Source organism: Bufo gargarizans, chromosome 4 (genome assembly GCF_014858855.1).
Source record: "Bufo gargarizans isolate SCDJY-AF-19 chromosome 4, ASM1485885v1, whole genome shotgun sequence".
NCBI classification, from domain to species: domain Eukaryota; kingdom Metazoa; phylum Chordata; class Amphibia; order Anura; family Bufonidae; genus Bufo; species Bufo gargarizans.
In genome coordinates, this window is record NC_058083.1 from 436,500,429 (window position 1) to 436,520,336 (window position 19,908).

Consider the following 19,908-nt stretch of genomic DNA (forward strand, 5'->3'; position numbering starts at 1 on the left):
AGACCTCTCATAAACAGGGCATCAAGAGCATTCCCCCCTTTTCCCAGCAATTTACCAAAATCCAGGGTCTTCTGAGCAGTGCTTATTACACCGCACACATACCTGCACTTCATAGAGCCATTACATAAGAAATCAGGACATGACCATTATTACATTTTCCCTGCACTTAAAACATTCAGCATACTGGTTTTTACATTAAAAGAGATCATTATGGAGCTGGCAGCATGCGCTGAAATTGTAGGGCCCTGCATTTATCATTTTACATGTAATGAAGAGAGTGACTGATAACCAGGCCTCTACAGAAATCAAAAATTCTTTTATTTTTTCTATTTAACTTTTACGCTATTAGAAAGTTGGACTTATTTTGCAGCTGACCCCTTTTCTATACTTTACCTCAAAACGCCATATCCAAAAATAAAAGCACACAAAACGCAATTTACTATCCTTCACTGTCAAAATAATCCACAGCACTGTATCCACGTCTATGACCTGTCTCTCTACCTGTCTCTCGCTCCTCTACCTATCTGTCTCATATATCTCTTACATCTCTCTCTGCAATATCTATCCATCCCTCTATTATCTATCTTTCTAATTATCTAATATCTCTCTATCTCTGCAATATCTATCATCTGTCTATTATTTAATTTATCTCTCTCTAATATCTATCTATCCACCCATCTCTATTATCTATCTCATATCTACCTATTACTCATCTATCTATCTATCTATCTATCTATCACTTGTCTATTTCTCAGCAAGTTACTTGTTTCTCTGATTTGGTCACACTCTCCTAAGCTACTGGTGTCATCTTCAATACCGAGATCAGATAATCCAGTTCATTTCCTAAATTCAATAAACATCACTGGGGTCATTTATCAAACTGATGTGAAGTAGAACTGGCTTAGTTTGCCCACAGCAACCAATCAGATTCCACCTTTCATTTTCCAAAGGAGCTGTCAGAAATGAAAGGTTGAATTTGATTGGTTGCTCTGGGCAACTAAGCCAGTTCTACTTTACACTAGTTTGATAAATGACCCCCACATATTACCTTCTTGGGTTCCATTTCCACTTGTATGATGGTTTCAAATTATATTCATCTCCTTGTTGCACTTTATTACAGATACCACCAGCACCTGAAGGACCCCACAGACTTGCAATGCGTCCATGAGGGGCTGACATGGTTTCTGTTGTTTTGATGGTAAGCACAGCTCTACATGTAGCGCTATACTTCCCAGTCAACTCCAACGTTTTCACCAGTCCTGGAAAAAGGGGGTGCAAAGGGGCGAGGTCAATGGGAGTTTTCTGGGGATTCCGGGGTGTTTCTGAGGGCAGGGCAGTCCCAGGTGTGCCCCCCAGGCCGATATGTGGCAACTATCTACATCCGCAGGATTCTGCAACTGCAGCCTCCAACCCAGACATGAATGAACCATTAAATATTACTAGAAGACTAAATGCCTTCCGATCATAAGGAACAATTCACTTCTTTCTTATTTCTATATTTAAAAAAAAAAAAAAAGGTCATAAAAGGCGTCTCTGCTCCCTGCTCTTTCTCAACACTAAATGTGTGTTGAGAAAGAGCAGGGACCCCCCCCCCCCAGATCTCAGAGTGGGAGCAGCGGGGGATTGGTGAGCAAGTATGCCTTCTTTTAAAGGCCAGATAACACCTTTAAAATAGCCACAGCAACATCATGAGAAAAACATGGCTGCCTTCTTCCAAAAACAGCACCACATCAGTCTACAGGTGGTGCCTGGTATTGCAGCTGAGCCTAATGAAAAAGGCACAGGTATTTGTATCATGTAAAACTTACTTATTTTTTTAAAGTTTATACCCCTTTTTATTTACATGCAATTTCCTATTAACTTTGTTACTGGAGGGAAATACTAGCTTTTAACACTATGAACAGCAATGGTAACACCCAAAGAGGGTGCCAAAGGCTTCTTAAAAGGGTTGGCAACCTTTGGGGAGTTTTCTTGCAACCCGCACCCTCCTGGGCAGACCTACTTACCTTTGCTCCCCAGCCTCGGCTGCCACGCTATGGTCCCCCGCTGTCAAGATCCGCTGTGATACTGTTGCAGCCAACTGCTGGCTGCAGCGTTGACCTGCTCCTCCTGTGTCATGTCAATTGCCAAAGGGGAGCAGGTCACAGCTGCAGCAGTGACAAAGCGGATGTTGATAGAGGGAGACCTGAGTGAAGGAACCAAGGCTGGGGAACGAAGGAGATGGGACCCAGCGCCAGGGAGCTGGTAAGTGTACTTTCCCTTGCAGGTCTGCCCGAAAGGGGACAGGGGTTGACAAAACCCCTTCAAAAAGGTGGCCAACCCCTTTAAGCAGAGTGCCTTCCTGGAGATAATGATTCGCCGGAAGTATCATTATGCATGAAAGCTGAGACTTCTTGCCTCATGGATGCACATATGAGAGATCACATTATCACAAGAACAGGTCATTCTGACCTGCATTAGGAATAAAGGGCTCCTTTTGTATTATTCTTGCTGGAGGACTGAGAGATAAGGAGTCTGACACTGCGCTACTTCAGAAACTAGAACGGAACCTGAGAAAGGTTTATTATGTTCTGGGAAGAAAACATGATTTAACCTCTTGGCCATGTTAACCTCACGTGATCTTCCTAACCATCTTCATGCGCTAATAGTCCTTATTAATAGGAAAGATCTCAAAGGACCAAGAGGACAGACCTTGAAGGAATAGGCTTAACCTGGCCCAAGAGCCACATATTATAGCATATGATGTAGCATTTTTTTAGTTAATATTTGGCCATTTATACAATGTTCCTTGCAGGATTTTCCATTTTAGATATGATAAACTGAGGATTTTACTCATCACACTGTGGGGAGTCTCCGCAGCACGAAGACTGTAAAAGTCGTAAGATGGGTGAGCTGGCCGTTTCTTGCGTACGTGAATTTTAGCCCTTACATCAAAAATTAAGCATTCAAACTGCATAGTAATTAGAAAATCATCATCCACGCCAATGCGAGCATTAGTCCAGAAAGGTCACGGACAGGTGTCAAAAATATTCTTGCATGCTAGCAATTAATCGGTTAAAGGGGTCCTCCGGGCTTTTAATATTGATAACCTATCCTCAGGATAGGTCATCAATATCAGATCAGCAGGGGTCCGACACCTGGCATCCCCGCTGATCAGCTGTATGAAGGGAAGGTGCGTCTGCCGTCTCCCTTATCTCCTATGTCTATGGCGGGCAGGAAGAGAGAAGGGAGACGGCACGAGCGCCTTCCCTTCACACAGCTGATCAGCGCCAGTGCCCGGTGTCCGACCCCCTCCTATCTGATATTGAAATATTAAAAGCCTGGAGAGCCCCTTTAAGCCTTTTACAACAATAGTACAAGAAATTCCAGATTCTTTCAACTCTCGGCATGACCTAATGAAATAACAAATCTGGAGCTGTTCCTCCGCTACTCCCCTTAAAAACACATTAATTAAGTGACATCAGAGTGTTACCATTCTACATGCCAGCACTGGGCAGGGTCATACACTGTAGGGACACACCCCACTGACAAGGAGAATAATAGCACCTATTTGCCAACATAGTCCTGCATTGGCAGGAGGAAAAAACAGGAATGGAGTTCTACAAGGATGCTGCAGAAATTTTAGTTTATGTGAAATATTATGGGGGAGTTTATCATAGACCAGTGTTTTACACCAATTTTGGTATCCCCTGCGCTGCCAAAAGATGGACCTAATTTATGACGAGGCACACTGGTAATCTCCCTGCTTTGTGCACACTGCAGCAGGGAGATTACTATGGCAGCCAGGGCTTCAGTAGTCTCCTGGCTGCCAGGGTAACCGATTGGAGCCCTGCGATTTCACTGCTGGGGCTCCGATCCTACCACTGCACCACCAATAAGGATAACTAACCTTTCAATACAAATGTAGGCAGCGGGTGCCGCGGCAGAATCACATACCCGGCCTCTGTGATAAGGCGTTGCAATCCGCGTCAATTAACCCCTCAGGTGCGGCACATGAACGGTTAATTGCCGCGGATCGCAGCACCTTGTCATAGAGGCGGGTGGCAGGTATGCGATTCTGCCACTGGCACCTGCCGCCTATATTTGAATTAATGGGTTAGTTATCTTCATTGGTAGCGCAGTGGCCAAGGCCCCTCCCATCCTCCTCCCCTCTTTTTTCATTGGAGACAGCGGCACAGTGGGGAGGGAGGGACTCCCTCCTTCTCCCCTGTGCTGCTGAAGAGAACATGGTGCACTCCGAGAGCAGCGTGCACGCTATGTTCTGTGATACTAGTCTGCGCAGTAGCCCAGCCAAGTTTCAGTAAATGGCACATCCCGGTACAATAGTATCGATTGGACATCGATAATTCCATACCCGATGCAACCCTACTGTGCATGCATGATCACCATTCCATTGACTTCTATGGGACTGACTGGGACAGCCAAGAGCTGTACTCTCCAGTCCTACAGAAATGACCACTTTCCACAGGAGACTTGGGGACCATGGTTCTTGTGACTGATGGGGGTCATAGTGGTTAGACCCCTCACCGATCATACATGTCAATGACTGTCAATGGGTAAATTATGCAGATGACAATGAAATCTCTGAGCAGGTGTATGGATGAATAAATGCCAGAGTGACAGTGAGCAGAGGCAGTCAGCACATGAGCTGATGCCCACAACACTTACTTGATCTTCATGATTGAGGCCATTGTGCAGGACAAGATAAAAATGAACCAAAACATCAGAGTTTGGTAGGACATCTTGGCGTCTGGTCATCATGCCACATATCAGCTTGTACGCCTGCAGTTTGCCTTCCTTATACTCGCTGGGCAGAGTAGTTGCCTATTTGGAAACCAAACACAAGGATAAAATCATTTTATGAAATGGGCGCACAGTGCACTAACAAATACCAGAAAGTTAGCCCTGCTGAAAGGGGTTGTGTCACGAAACATATTCAACATTTTTCAATCTGAATACTTTCGTAATTGCAAACAATTAAAAAACTAATTTAGTCCTTGAGCTTTTCAATTTAAAGGGATTCTGTCACCTCGTTTTAGGTTATAGAGCTGCGGACATGCACGGCTAGATCGCCACTAGCAATATATCTGTCCTATAGGGCTGTGTGCTTTTATTGTGCTTAAAAAATTCTTTTTTAGATATGTAAATGAGCCTGGTAAGGTGCCCAAGGGGCTGTACGAACCTTCCTGGTGCCCAGCCACGCCCCCTGTGAAGGAGCCCAGCACCGCCTGGGTCCTCCGAATCTCCTTCTAGCTCACAGTTAGATTGCCGTAATCTCGCGCATGCGCTGTGCTGGCATCAGCCTCAGGGAAAGAACTGTGCATGCGTGAGCTCGCGCATCGCAAGATTACGGCAATCTAACTGTGAGCAAGGAAGAGATTTGGAGAACGCAGGCGGTGCTGGGCTCCTTCTCAGGGGGCAGTGGCTGGGCACGAGGAAGGTTAGTACAGCCCCTTGGGCACCTTACCAGGCTCATTTACATATATATAAAATCATTTTTTAGGCACAATAAAAGCACACAGCCCTATATGACAGGTATATTGATGACATGCGAGCGGTTATCTAGCCGTGCATGTCCGCAGCTCTATAACCTAAAACGAGGTGACAGAATCCCTTTAAATATATCTGTACAGCGCCACCTGCTGTTTGTTCTTTTCCTTATTTTTTTTGTCCATCTCACTGAGCTGGTCGAAATGTGCTCCGGTTAAAACTTCAACTGCCGCCAGCCATATGTTCTGTTAGACGCTGTGGCAGTTACAGGGAGAGAGATGCAGCAGAAAGGACACACTCCCTCTGAGTTGCAGCCTAAAATAAATCTAGCAGAGCAATTGGCGTAATGAATGAGGAGATCTGTGGATCCATGTGAGGTACAGGGCTGGTCCTAGCTTTGTTAGAAAAAGATTGCCATGTACTATCTGATGTCTGATTTTCATTTTTAACAATAATCATGGGATAAACACATTAAATCATATGTACCTTACTGTAATGTCCAGTATGAAAGGAATCCTGTGAGGACATCTAATCTTATACTAGTCATAGCTCAATGGAAATCATTCCGAAATACAGGAAACTTACCTTAAACAACCAAGAGGCAAACATTCGAAGCGGTGGGATCAAAATAGGGGGCGAAGGGGAAGACTGATTGTCCAGACTGATTGATAAGTTGTCTCTAATCTGAAAAAGAAAAGAAAACTAGATTAAATTACATTTTTAAAATCTTCATTAAAAGAATTAACCTCAAAGTTGTATAAACCAATGCTGAAGCAAAAGGCGAGGAGAAATCCTTATCACACGGTTCTGGGCCGCATCTGGTCAGTTTTTTTTTTTGCTGACCCATTCATTTTAATGGAGCCGCAAAAGATGTGGACAGCACACCATGTACTGTCCGCATTCATATGTCTGTTATGCAGCTCAGCACACACAAAAAAAAAATATATATATATATATATATTTTTTTTTTGTGTAAGTCCTATTGTTGTCCTTTTTGCAGACAATAGATAGTTTGAACAGCGGGCAGGACGTACTGTTCCAAAAAATGGGAAAATGTACACGGCCAGTATCCGCGTTTTACAGATCAGCAATTTGCAGACCACAAAAATGACAACATCAAACGAGTCCTGTGAGACCATCTTGGGCTCCAGCAATCAAAACCACTATTCCCTGATTTGTTTGTGGGAAATTGTTGCAATGTGCAAGGAAATGAATATTAAAAACCAGAACCTGGCGACACAGGCGATCAGGATTAAATATGGCAAGGCCCTGCTTATATTTTCATCGGAGCCTCAGTCACGACCTCTCAATGGAAAGCCCATCAATAAAAATAGGTCAACGTGCTGCACTGTTCTGCCTTGACAGAAACCGTCAGACCTAGTCAATGGGGTCCAGAGGGCGTCACTGGTGTCTCATGGGACAGATGCATCCAGCACTCTGTTATCTTCTTTTTTCTGCTAATGACAGAGCCAAAAAATGGAAATGTGAACAGAGCCTTACAGGGAGATTCTTTTAGTTGGTTTATAGAAAAGAAGGTTTCTGAATACATACCAATTTGGGATTTATGGTATAAGAAATATATAATGGATAATGAGTCAGAGAGGAAGGGAGGATTGGGAGGATTATTATTTTTTTTTTTTTGGGGGGGGGGGAGGATTTATTGTTTTATTAAGATTATTCATTAATATGTATCTTGGCCTGTACAATATGATGTTAAGATGGATTGCTAATTAACATTAATAATAAATTAATTAGAAACGATCAATAATGTTAAAAAAAATAATAATAATAATCATCCCTTATGCAGCATGATGTGTTACACTGCTGCCACCTGCTGCTCAAACATCATAGTGCAGTTCACAAGAAAATGCAGAAAAAACTAAAGGCCCCTCCCATACGCATTAGTGTATTGTCACGTTGAACATGGTGCCTGAGACGCAGGCAGCATGTTATAGAGCAGGAGGAGCTGAGCAGATAGAAATGTGGTTTTGTGGGAAACGATTCAGTAAAACTTGTATTTCATTATTGGCTCATTCTGGGTTTTGCAGTCCAGGAGATGGTCCGATCAGTGATTGACAGCGATCTCTATATACACAGTCATAGAGGAAGGCTGTCAGTCACTGATAGGACCGCCTCCTTGACGTTAAAGGAATATAAATGTATAAATTACAAGTTTTACTGAATATTTTCCTATAATGCTATACATCAATCTGCTCAGCTCCTCCTGCTCTATAACATTCTGCATTTTGGCCGTGACAGGTTCCCTTTCATTTTTACGCACGATCCTATTGTACTCCTAGGAGATAAGCTGCCGTCTTGCTAAGAGTGCTGGAGATGGGCGAGCACTGTACTTGGCCATCTCTGGCACTACGTAGAAATGAATGGAGTGGCGGTGTGCTTTTAAGATCACTTGCACCATCCATTCCAGGGGGGCTGCACAGGGTAAGTGGCCCCCGTTCTCATGATCAGTGGGGATTCCCAGCAGTAGGACCCTCCAATCTGATTGTTAATAGGGGATAACCTTCTATAACTAGAATACTCCTTTAATCCCGCACCAAAGTTCTGGTAAAATAAGTTAAATGTCTGAGCTTATACTTGTTTGGACCCTTATTGAGAATAAAGGCTGTTTCATTCTGATAAAAACTGATCATTGGAGAGAAGATGGGTGGGTGCGACCTCTGTAGCCAGCACATTCCTGGTTGGCCACCATTGGGTTCAGCTATATGGATGCCCCGAGTTTGATTACACATATGTGCACTGCTCTAACATACAGTATGTACTGGAAGCTGCTGCGACACAATGCCATAGCAGTCTTCGCTCTACAGACTACATTACTACCGTTGAGGATTAGTTTGCTTCACCGCACTCACAGAATGGCAATTACCAAAGCAAAAAGCGGTGACACCCTCAGTGCTGGATGAGAGGGCGACGCACATCCTAGCGCTGTTGTGACCATCACCAACCTGCCGGCAGCGGAAAAGCAGCGCTGTTTATGGACCCCCATAATAAGTCATAATTATGAGTTCTCACCATCTCATAGAATGTAACCATAATCACTCTGCGAGGCTTCAGAAGCTATTTAAGGTCTAGAACGCAATTCACAGTGTTGCCCACAGACATAGACAGCAGTGGACCAGATTCCTACAGCCCAGCAGGTTGCAGACTCCTGTTACTAGTGGACTAGGACAGGGACCAGGACAGGGATGGCCAACCTGAGACTCTCCAGCTGTTGCAAAACTACAAGTCCCAGCATGCAAAGACTGCCTACAGCCATCAGCCTACAGCAGGGCATGGTGGGAATTGTAGTTTTACAACAGCTGGAGGGCCGCAGGTTGGCCAGCCCTGGACTAGGATAAAATGCTCATTACATGATTAGTCTGGTCTCGCTATTTGTCAGCCGATCCTGCATATTCATAAGTCCTAGTCATTCATTGAAAAACTGGTTTGACAGCATGAAGAGCTCTGGTTCAATTATTTTTTTTTTTTGCCAGAGATAAGCGTCACCAGAGATGGGAGACACTTATACTCACTGGAAGCGAGGACTTATTAAAGGGTCACTGAGCTTTCACAAAACTTGGTGGGGGTCTGAGCGCCGAGATCGCTAAAAGGAGGGGAGAGAAGCTCCTGCATAGCACACTGTCTATCCTCGCTTCAGGAGTGGAAGCAAGACAGACTCAATGGAAAGTCTATGGGCTTACCTCCTGCAACGAGGATAGAGAGTGGGCTATGGTATCAGGTATAGTGGCCAGGGTGAAAAGTGCAGGATTTTAGAGTACTGACATGGAAATTTAAACAAAAGAATTAAATAAAAAATTATTTAAATGTCTATATGTTAAATATTAAAATTTGATTCTGTTTAGTAACTCAGCCTAATGGCTGCCTTAGTTACTTAACATCAGAGCACTAATAAAGTAGTAGTAGAAAAAATTCACATCAGAAAGATGTGGGAGGAATGGAAGGAGGGACTAGAACAGTTCAGAAGAAAAGGTGTAGGGTAAAAAATATACATAAACCTCTTAATTGTATGTATACTAATGCCAGAAGCCTGACTAATAAAACTGGGGAACTGGAATTAGTGATGTGTGAGGAGGACTATGACATAGTGGGAATAACTGAGACATGGCTGGATGATAGCTATGACTGGGCAGTTAATGTACAGGGTTACAGTCTCTTTAGAAAGGATCGCCAAAACCGGAGAGGGGGAGGGGTCTGCCTTTATGTAAAGTCCTTCTCTTAGGGCACTTTCACACTAGCGTTTTTCCGGCACTGAGTTTCGTCCTAGGGGCTCAATACCGGAAAAGAACTGATCAGGCATATCCCCATGCATTCTGAATGGAGAGAAATCTGTTCAAGATGCATCAGGATGTCTTCAGTTCAGTCACTGAACGGCGTTTTGGACGGTATGCTGTGGTATTCTCTCCGTCCAAAATTCCGGATCCGGTATGAATTTACATTGAAATGTATTAGTGCCAGATCCGGCATTAAAAATACCGGAATGCCGGATCCGTCCTTCTGCATGCGCAGACCGATAAAAATGTGAAGAAAATTATAGAATGCATCAGTTTCTCCGGATGACATGGGGAGAGACAAATCCGTTCTTGCAATGCATTTGTAAGACGGATCCGCATTCGGATCAGTCTACAAATGCTCTCCGTTTGCATGCAGATTGCCGGATCCGGCAGGCAGTTCTGGCAACGGATCACTCTGCCGCAAGTGTGAAAGCCCACAGTGCGAGAAGATATAAGTGAGGGACATGAACATGTAGAGTCACTGTGGGTAGAAATACATGGAGCTAAAAACAATAATAAATTACTAATAGGAGTTTACTATAAACCACCTAATATACTAGCGCCCACAGAAAATCTGCTACTAAATGAGATAGACGAGGTGGCAGATCATAATGAGGTGGTTATTATGGGGGACTTCAACTACCCAGATATAGACTGGGAAACTGAAACTTGTATATCTCATAAAGGAAACAGGTTCTTGGCAATAACCAAAGACAATTACCATATTTTTCGCTTTATAAGACGCACCTAGGCTTTTGATGAGAAAAATAAGAAAAAAATATTTTGAACCAAAAGGTGTGCTTTTGGTAGGTTTTGAACTAATGGTGGTCTGTGGATGCTGCACTGTTAAGGGGGGATCTGTGGATGACGCACTGTTATGAGGGATCTGTGGATGACACACTGTTATGGGGGGATCTGTGGATAGAAACATAGAATGTGTCGGCAGATAAGAACCATTTGGCCCATCTAGTCTGTCCAATATACTGAATACTATGAATAGCCCTTGGCCCTATCTTATATGAAGGATAGCCTTATGCCTATCCCATGCATGCTTAAACTCCTTCACTGTATTGGCAGCTACCACTTCTGCAGGAAGGCTATTCCATGCATCCACTACTCTCTCAGTAAAGTAATACTTCATGATATTACTTTTAAACCGTTGCCCCTCTAATTTAAAACTATGTCCTCTTGTGGTAGTTTTTCTTCTTTTAAATATTCTCTCCTCTTTTACCTTGTTGATTCCCTTTATGTATTTAGAAGTTTCTATCATATCCCCTCTGTCTCGTCTTTCTTCCAAGCTATACATGTTAAGGTCATTTAATCTTTCCTGGTAAGTTTTATCCTGCAATCCATGTACCAGTTTAGTAGCTCTTCTCTGAACTCTCTCCAAAGTATCAATATCCTTCTGGAGATATGGTCTCCAGTACTGAGCACAATACTCCAAATGAGGTCTCACCAGTGCTGTAGAGCGGCATGAGCACCTCCCTCTTTCTACTGGTAATGCCTCTCCCTAGCATTTCCTGCTGTTTATCACTGAGTAACAGAACGTTTGTGTATTTGTATACTTAAAATGTTGAACTTTATTAGTATACCCTAAAAAATTGGAACGAGAGTAATATCCTATAGAAATTAATGTTCACAATAGGGGTTATCCCTTGCATAGCAAAATATGTAAAAATTAGCACCTATTTCCGGCTAGTAATAAGTCCCACCTCTTTCACTTTATGTGGGGTATATAAGGGGAATAATCTGCCGGAAAAAAGAGCTTGCAAGGTGAATAAACCCCTATAAATTGTGGAGCATCCACCAATAAATTGATGTGATGCTTCCACAAATAAATCAACAAAGACCGAGCACTGAGAGGGGGGTGGGGGGATTACTATTTTTTGCAGGGAGAGGAGTGGGCAAAGGTGCTATGTGCAGTGTCTAATAAAGGCGTTATGCCATGCTCACACTGCATAGATTCTCAAAAAGCCCCCAAAATACTCCTATTAACTCCCCAAGTTATGTCACCCTCTCACAAACAGTTCAGTGCCCGGGACGGCACATCGCCCTCTACCTAGCAGCTATAGTCCGTGTATGTCTATATATTGACCATTATCTGCTCTACGCGTTTCTTATAACAAATCATCAGGAGTTGGGGCTCAGACAAACAACACTTAACAAACAGACACACAGCGCTGCCCCTCTCAGTTATGGAGGCGGCAGCGTCGGCGCTAGGATGATCGGCGTGACTATCACATACGTGACACAGAGGGAGGGAAAGAGGAAGGCCCTGCCCAAGTGAGAGGGAAGGTGGTGACCCCTGACTCACCTTGCGGCTGGCACCTGGCTGCCCTGACGTCCCTAGACGGGTTCCTCACCCGTACGCCGATCACGTGCCTAAAACCCTGGCTTTCCCTAAGATGAGCCCTAGATAGTGAACAGGGCGGTGGGAACACTAGTCCGCACCACTAGCTCTAAAGGAAAACACCAAGGGGAGGACAGACAATACAGACTAAACATATAATCCCAGGTGGGCGACAACAGGAGACAACAAAAAGCCCAACAGGGATCCGGAGGGTAGCACTCTGGAACAACAACCAGGATTCACAGCTCCAGTGGGTCAGTATAGAAGTCAAGGCAGGAAGCACTATAACTGGCAACTAGAGAAGTGTGAGAGGAGAATATAAGGAGGTTGGGAGTGGCAGACAAGAAACAGCTGAGGAGGAGAAGCTACGGATCCCTGAGTGAGACAAAAAGGATTGCAAGGCAAACACAGAAAACAATCACTAAGAAACAACGTGATCTTTAGACATAGAGCGCGCAGCCACCCGCTGCGACTTCCTGACCCCGGGTATAACGGAGTCAGACGTGGCTCTTGACACCCTCGTGACAGTACCCCCCCTTTCATGAGGGGCCTCCGGACACTCAGGACCAGGTCTCTCAGGATGAGAGGCATGGAAAGCCTGAATTAACCTGTTGGCGTTCACCACTGACGCTGGAACCCACATTCTTTCCTCGGGACCGTAACCCCTCCAATGCACCAGATACTGAAGAGAGCGGCGGACCCGACGAGAATCAACAATTCTGGATATTTGAAACTCCAGATTACCATCCACAATAACAGGAGGAGGTGGCAGCGGTGATGGTTCTAGAGGTGGAACATACTTCTTGAGTAACGACTTATGGAAGACGTTATGGATATTAAAAGTCTGAGGTAGCTCCAGGCGAAAAGCCACAGGGTTAATGACGGCTACTATTTTATAAGGACCAATGAACCTAGGGCCCAGTTTCCAAGAGGGAACCTTCAACTTAATATTCCTAGTAGACAACCACACATAGTCATTCACTCCTAGGTCCGGACCTGGCGACCGTTTCTTATCGGCCATGCATTTATATTTACCACTCATATTTTTCAAGTTAGCTTGCACCTTCTGCCATACCGATGAAAGAGATGAAGAAAACCGTTCCTCTTCGGGAACCCCAGAAGACCCCCCCTCTTTGAAAGTACAAAATTGGGGATGAAAACCATATGCACCAAGAAATGGTGACTTGCCAGTGGATTCCTGACAGCGATTATTTATGGCAAACTCGGCTAACGGTAAATATGATGACCACACCTCTTGGTTTTCAGACACAAAACACCTTAAATATGTTTCTAGGTTTTGGTTGGTACGCTCAGTCTGTCCATTCGACTGAGGATGGAAAGCTGAGGAAAAGGACAAGTGTACCCCCAAACGGGAACAAAAAGCTTTCCAAAACTTAGAAATAAACTGGGTTCCCCGATCCGAAACCACATCGGAAGGGACCCCGTGAAGCTTCACGATTTCACTGATAAACACCTGAGCAAGAGTCTTAGCATTAGGTAGTGCGGGTAGCGCAATAAAGTGTACCATTTTGCTAAACCTGTCTACTACTAACAAGATAACTGTTTTACCCGCAGACAACGGTAAGTCAGTGATGAAATCCATTGACAGATGTGTCCATGGCCTATTGGGGATGAAAAGTGGCAATAAAGACCCTGCTGGACGTGTATGAGAGACTTTCGCGCGTGCACAAGTAGAACAAGTAGACACGAAATCCATTACATCCTGACGCAACCTTGGCCACCAAAAACGACGAGACAATAGCTCCAAGGTTGCTTTACTACCCGGGTGCCCAGCAAGTGCCGAATTATGATGTTCCTTTAATAATTCAAGACGCAGGTTTAACGGTACAAACAATTTCTCTGAGGGGCAAGAGGCCGGGGCGTCCCCCTGGGCCTCTAACACCTTTCCCTCTAGAACAGAGTGTACAGCAGAGACAACCACTCCGCTTTGTAAAATAGGTACCGGATCACTAACATTACCCCCTCCAGGGAAACTACGAGATAATGCGTCTGCCTTGGTATTTTTTGCCCCAGGACGATAGGCGATTACAAAGTTAAATCTGGTAAAGAATAGCGACCACCTAGCTTGTCTAGGGGTGAGACGCTTAGCCGATTCTAGGTACAGAAGGTTTTTGTGATCCGTAATCACCGTGACGGGGTGGATTGCTCCCTCTAAGAAGTGACGCCACTCTTCAAACGCCAGTTTAATCGCCAACAGTTCCCTATTTCCAATATCATAGTTCTTTTCTGCTGTAGATAACTTTTTGGAAAAGAAAGCGCAAGGACGCCATTTGCCAGGAGACGGACCCTGAGACAATACAGCCCCCACTCCCACCTCTGACGCATCTACTTCAACAATAAAAGGCTGGGAGACATCAGGTTGAATTAGAACAGGTGCCGAGGTAAATCTCTCTTTTAGAGAGGAAAATGCAATTTTAGCGGCATCAGACCATTTAGAAAAATCAGTCCCCTTCCTAGTCATGTCAGTAAGGGGTTTAACGATCACTGAATAATTTTTAATGAACTTTCTATAGAAATTTGCGAAACCCAAAAACCGTTGTAGAGCTTTAAGGTTCTCAGGAAGATCCCAATCTAAAATTGCCTGGACCTTCCTAGGATCCATACGGAAACCTGAAGCAGATAATAGATATCCCAGGAACTGTATTTCCTGAACGGCGAAGACACATTTTTCAATTTTCGCATATAATTTATTCGTCCGTAGGACCTGCAGTACTTGCCTGACATGTACTTCATGTGTTTTCAGATCAGCCGAATAAATTAAGATATCATCTAGGTATATGACTACAAACCTGCCGATGAGATGACTAAAAATATCATTAACGAAATGTTGGAAGACAGCAGGGGCATTGGTCAGACCTAAAGGCATGACTAAATTTTCATAATGCCCCTCAGGGGTGTTAAAAGCTGTCTTCCACTCATCCCCTTCCTTGATACGAATCAGATTGTAGGCCCCCCTAAGATCAAGTTTGGAGAACCACCTAGCACCCGCAATCTGATTAAAAAGGTCAGGAATGAGAGGAAGAGGGTATAGGTCTCGGATGGTTATCCGGTTTAGCTCACGGAAATCTAGGCAAGGACGCAGGCCCCCATCTTTCTTTTTAACAAAGAAAAACCCTGTAGCCACAGGTGAAGAAGAGGGTCTGATGTGTCCCTTAGCCAGACTCTCGGAGATATAATCTTTCATGGCTTGTCTCTCGGGACCCGAAAGATTATACAACCTGGACTTGGGTAATTTTGCACCGGGAATCAGGTTAACCGGGCAATCATAAGGACGATGAGGTGGTAGCTTCTGACAACCCTTTTCAGAAAAAACGTCCTCAAAGTCCGAAATAAATGTAGGTAGGGAAGCTATGGAGGCGATTAAGCAATTGTTATTTAAGCAATTCTCTCTGCAATGCTCACTCCACTCCAATATCTCCCTGGCCTGCCAATCCACCACTGGATTGTGCGCTACCAACCAGGGAAGACCCAATACCACAGGAGAGGGAAGGCCCTCCAGAACGTAACATGAAAGACACTCATTATGGTGGTCCCCTACCCAAAGGTGTAAGTTATGGACAATGTGAGTGAGGTTTCTCTGAGACAGAGGAGCAGAATCAATAGCCCTGCTCCACTGTCTAGAAAAAAAGAAATAGACTCCGTCTTAACACCAAAAACAATAACCGCTGGCAACACAAATTGAGATGTTCGTATGGAGGAAACATATACCCCCCGGCTGACATCCTCCGCACAGCCTGGGGTTAGTAGTTTTCCGACGGTCTTTTGTTTTTGAGAAAGGAGGGACAGACATTAATGAAATGACCCCTCCCCCCACAGAAAAAACAAGCCCCCCACCTACGGCGAACCTCAGGAGGACGGACCTGACGAGAAGTTCCTCCTAGCTGCATAGGCTCATCTAAGTCAGTACAGACTAACTGCTGCTTGGGAGAGGTTACCAATTGCTCAGGAATTTTCGATCTCTCCCTAAGACGTCTATCTATTCTGATAGAGAGGGACATAACAGCATCAAGGGAAAGGGGGGTCTCATACAGCGCCAGCGCATCCTTAACCCTTTCAGATAACCCAGGGCAGAACTGACTCCTGAGAGCCGGGTCGTTCCACTGAGTATCCGTAGCCCACCTACGGAACTCTGAGCAATATTCCTCTGCTGGCCGATCTCCCTGTAGGAGTCTCCGTAACTTCGACTCAGCCAGGGCGACTCGGTCAGGGTCATCATATATGAGACCCAAAGCCCCAAAAAATCCCTCCACTGACCGGAGAGCCTGGGAACCAGGGGGTAACGAGAACGCCCAGGATTCACAGCTCCAGTGGGTCAGTATAGAAGTCAAGGCAGGAAGCTCTATAACTGGCAACTAGAGAAGTGTGAGAGGAGAATATAAGGAGGTTGGGAGTGGCAGACAAGAAACAGCTGAGGAGGAGAAGCTACGGATCCCTGAGTGAGACAAAAAGGATTGCAAGGCAAACACAGAAAACAATCACTAAGAAACAACGTGATCTTTAGACATAGAGCGCGCAGCCACCCGCTGCGACTTCCTGACCCCGGGTATAACGGAGTCAGACGTGGCTCTTGACACCCTCGTGACAGGCCGTGACGCGGGCGCCGGGAACAGCTGTTTAAGTCACTTAGGCCACTCCCATTAAAAGGCAGAGCTCATCCCCAAGGCTGCCAATCAAGGGGCTAGACGTGCGGTTGCGTAACAAACCACCGCCCCTATACTAACCGCCCATCCAAAGTGTCAAAACACTGAAGGTAACAGGAATTAATCGGCGATTATTAGCAAGGCAGGAAGACCTCAGACTGCATCAGAGCACGCAAAGCATAAATATCCATGAAATGAGTGATGTTATTTACATTACATTACACTGATACCTCTACACCCACAACCCAATTAATATTGGGGGGGCTGTCAGAGGATGTATACATGAGCAAAGGGGGACAACGGGTGGGAGGGACATGTACAGATACATTAATAAATCCATAAACCCTATATTTCCTGCTGCTCTATGACATTGTCTGCCTACCTTTAAGTCTTCTGAAATAATGAACCCTAAATCCCTTTCCTCAGATACTGAGGTTAGGACTGTATCACTGGTTTTATATTCTGCTCTTGGGTTTTTACGCCCCAGGTGCATTATCTTTCACTTATCAACATAAAATTTTAGTTGCCAGATTTTTGACAATTTTCCTAAATCCTTTTCCATTTGGTGTATCCCTCCAGGAACATCAACCCTGTTACAAATCTTTGTCATCAGCAAAAAGACACACCTTACCATCGAGGCCCTCTGCAATTTCGCTGATAAAGATATTAAACAATATGGGTCCCAGAACAGATCCCTGAGGTACCCCACTGGTAACAAGACCTTGGTCTGAATATACTCCATCAGCCACTGCCTAATCAATTCAACAATATGGGAGTCCAAGCCCAAAGACTGCAATTTATTGATGAGCCTTCTATGTGGGACAGTATCAAAAGCCTTACTAAAGTCTAGATAAGCGATGTCTACTGCACCTCCTCCATCTATTATTTTAGTCACCCAATCAAAAAAAAATCAATAAGATTAGTTTGACATGATCTCCCTGAAGTAAACCCATGCTGTTTTTCATCTTTCAATCCATGGGATTTTAGATGTTCCACAAGCCTCTCCTTAAGTATGGTTTCCATTAATTTCCACACTATTGATGTCAGGCTTACTGGCCTATAGTTGCCCGATTCCTCCCTACTACCTTTCTTGTGAATGGGCACAACATTTGCTAATTTCCAATCTTCTGGGACGACTCCTGTTGCCAGTGATTGGTTAAATAAATATGTTAATGGTTTTGCTAGTTCACCGCTAAGCTCTTTTAATAGCTTTGTGTATATCCCATCAGGCCCCTATGACTTATTTGTATTAATTTTAGACAGCTGACTTATAACCTCTTCCTCTGTAAAGACACATGCATCAAAAGATTCATTAGTCTTCTTTCCTAACTGAGGTCCTTTTCCTTCATTTTCCTTTGTAAAAACTGAACAGAAGTATTCATTGAGGCAGTCAGCTAGTTCTTTATCTTCTTCCATATACCTTCCTTCTTTTGTTTTTAATTTGGTAATTCCTTGTTTTAGTTTCCTTTTTTCATTTATGTATCTGAAGAATGCCTTATCGCCTTTTTCCCCTGACTGAGCTAATTTCTCTTCTGCCTGTGCTTTAGAAGCTCTTATAACTTGTTTGGCCTCTCTCTGCCTAATCTTATAAATTTGCCTGTCATCCGCGTTTTTTTTTTATAATTCCTAAATGCTATCTTTTTGTTTTTAATGATTTTGGCCACTTCTGCTGAGTACCACAGTGGTCTCTTCCTTTTTTTGCTTTTACTGACAAGCCTAATGCAATTTTCTGTTGCTTTCAATAGTACCATTTCTAAGTAGTCCCATTTCTCCTGGACTCCAATGAAACTGTTCCAATCTGATAGGGACTCGTATACCACTAATCCAATTTTAGAAAAGTCAGTTTTTCAAAAATCTAGAACTTTTGTTTTTGTGTGGTGTGACTGGTGATCACTAGATCCCAAGCCTTCCCCTACAGTAATATCATATACTAAATTCCCATTTGTGAATACTAAATTTAAAATGGCATCCTTCCGGGTTGGCTCCTTAACTACTTGCTGTAGAGATAATCCCAGAAGGGAATTTAGAATATCTGTACTCCTGGCAGGATGACGCACTGTTATGGGGAGGGGGGGGGGGGGGGGGAATCTGTTGATGACGCACTGTGATGAGGGGGGGGGGGAATCTGTTGATGACGCACTGTGATGAGGGGGGGGGGGGAATCTGTGGGTGACACTGATTGGGGGGGGGGGGAGAGATCTGTGGTGACACTGATGGGGGGGGGAGATCTGTGGGTGACACTGATTGGGGGGGGGGAGATCTGTGGGTGACACTGATTGGGGGGGGGGAGATCTGTGGGTGACACTGATTGGGGGGGGGGAGATCTGTGGGTGACACTGATTGGGGGGGGGAGATCTGTGGGTGACACTGATGGGGGGGGATCTGTGGATGACACTGATGGGGGGGGGATCTGTGGATGACACTGATGGGGGGGGGATCTGTGGATGACACTGATGGGGGGGGATCTGTGGATGACACTGATGGGGGGGGATCTGTCGATGACACTGATGGGGGGGGGATCTGTCGATGACACTGATGGGGGGGGGGATCTGTCGATGACACTGATGGGGGGGGGATCTGTCGATGACACTGATGGGGGGGGGGATCTGTCGATGACACTGATGGGGGGGGGGATCTGTCGATGACACTGATGGGGGGGGATCTGTCGATGACACTGATGGGGGGGGATCTGTCGATGACACTGATGGGGGGGGATCTGTCGATGACACTGATGGGGGGGATCTGTCGATGACACTGATGGGGGATCTGTCGATGACACTGATGGGGGATCTGTCGATGACACTGATGGGGGATCTGTCGATGACACTGATGGGGGATCTGTCGATGACACTGATGGGGGATCTGTCGATGACACTGATGGGGGATCTGTCGATGACACTGATGGGGGATCTGTCGATGACACTGATGGGGGATGACACTTATGTCATCCACAGATCCCCATAAGTGTCATCTACAGATCCCCCTTCAGATGCATCAGTGTGGAGGAAGGAGGCGGAGACACTCATGGCGGGGCCCGGTGCAGTGACTCTACTCTAATACACCGGGCCCCGCAACTGTTAAATACATTCAATCCGATCTATATCTAAATGTATACCGC

The 19,908-nt window shown here is 44.9% G+C and overlaps 1 protein-coding gene across 1 annotated transcript in view; it reads right to left on the reverse strand.

Moving 5' to 3' along the window:
- The window catches only part of RALGAPA2 (Ral GTPase activating protein catalytic subunit alpha 2), a 329,414-nt gene that overhangs the window by 225,352 nt on the left and 84,154 nt on the right, over positions 1-19,908 (reverse strand). The window contains 2 exon segments of the mRNA XM_044292004.1: positions 4,669-4,824; positions 6,076-6,174. Of these exon segments, the coding sequence (XP_044147939.1) occupies positions 4,669-4,824; positions 6,076-6,174 (255 nt within the window).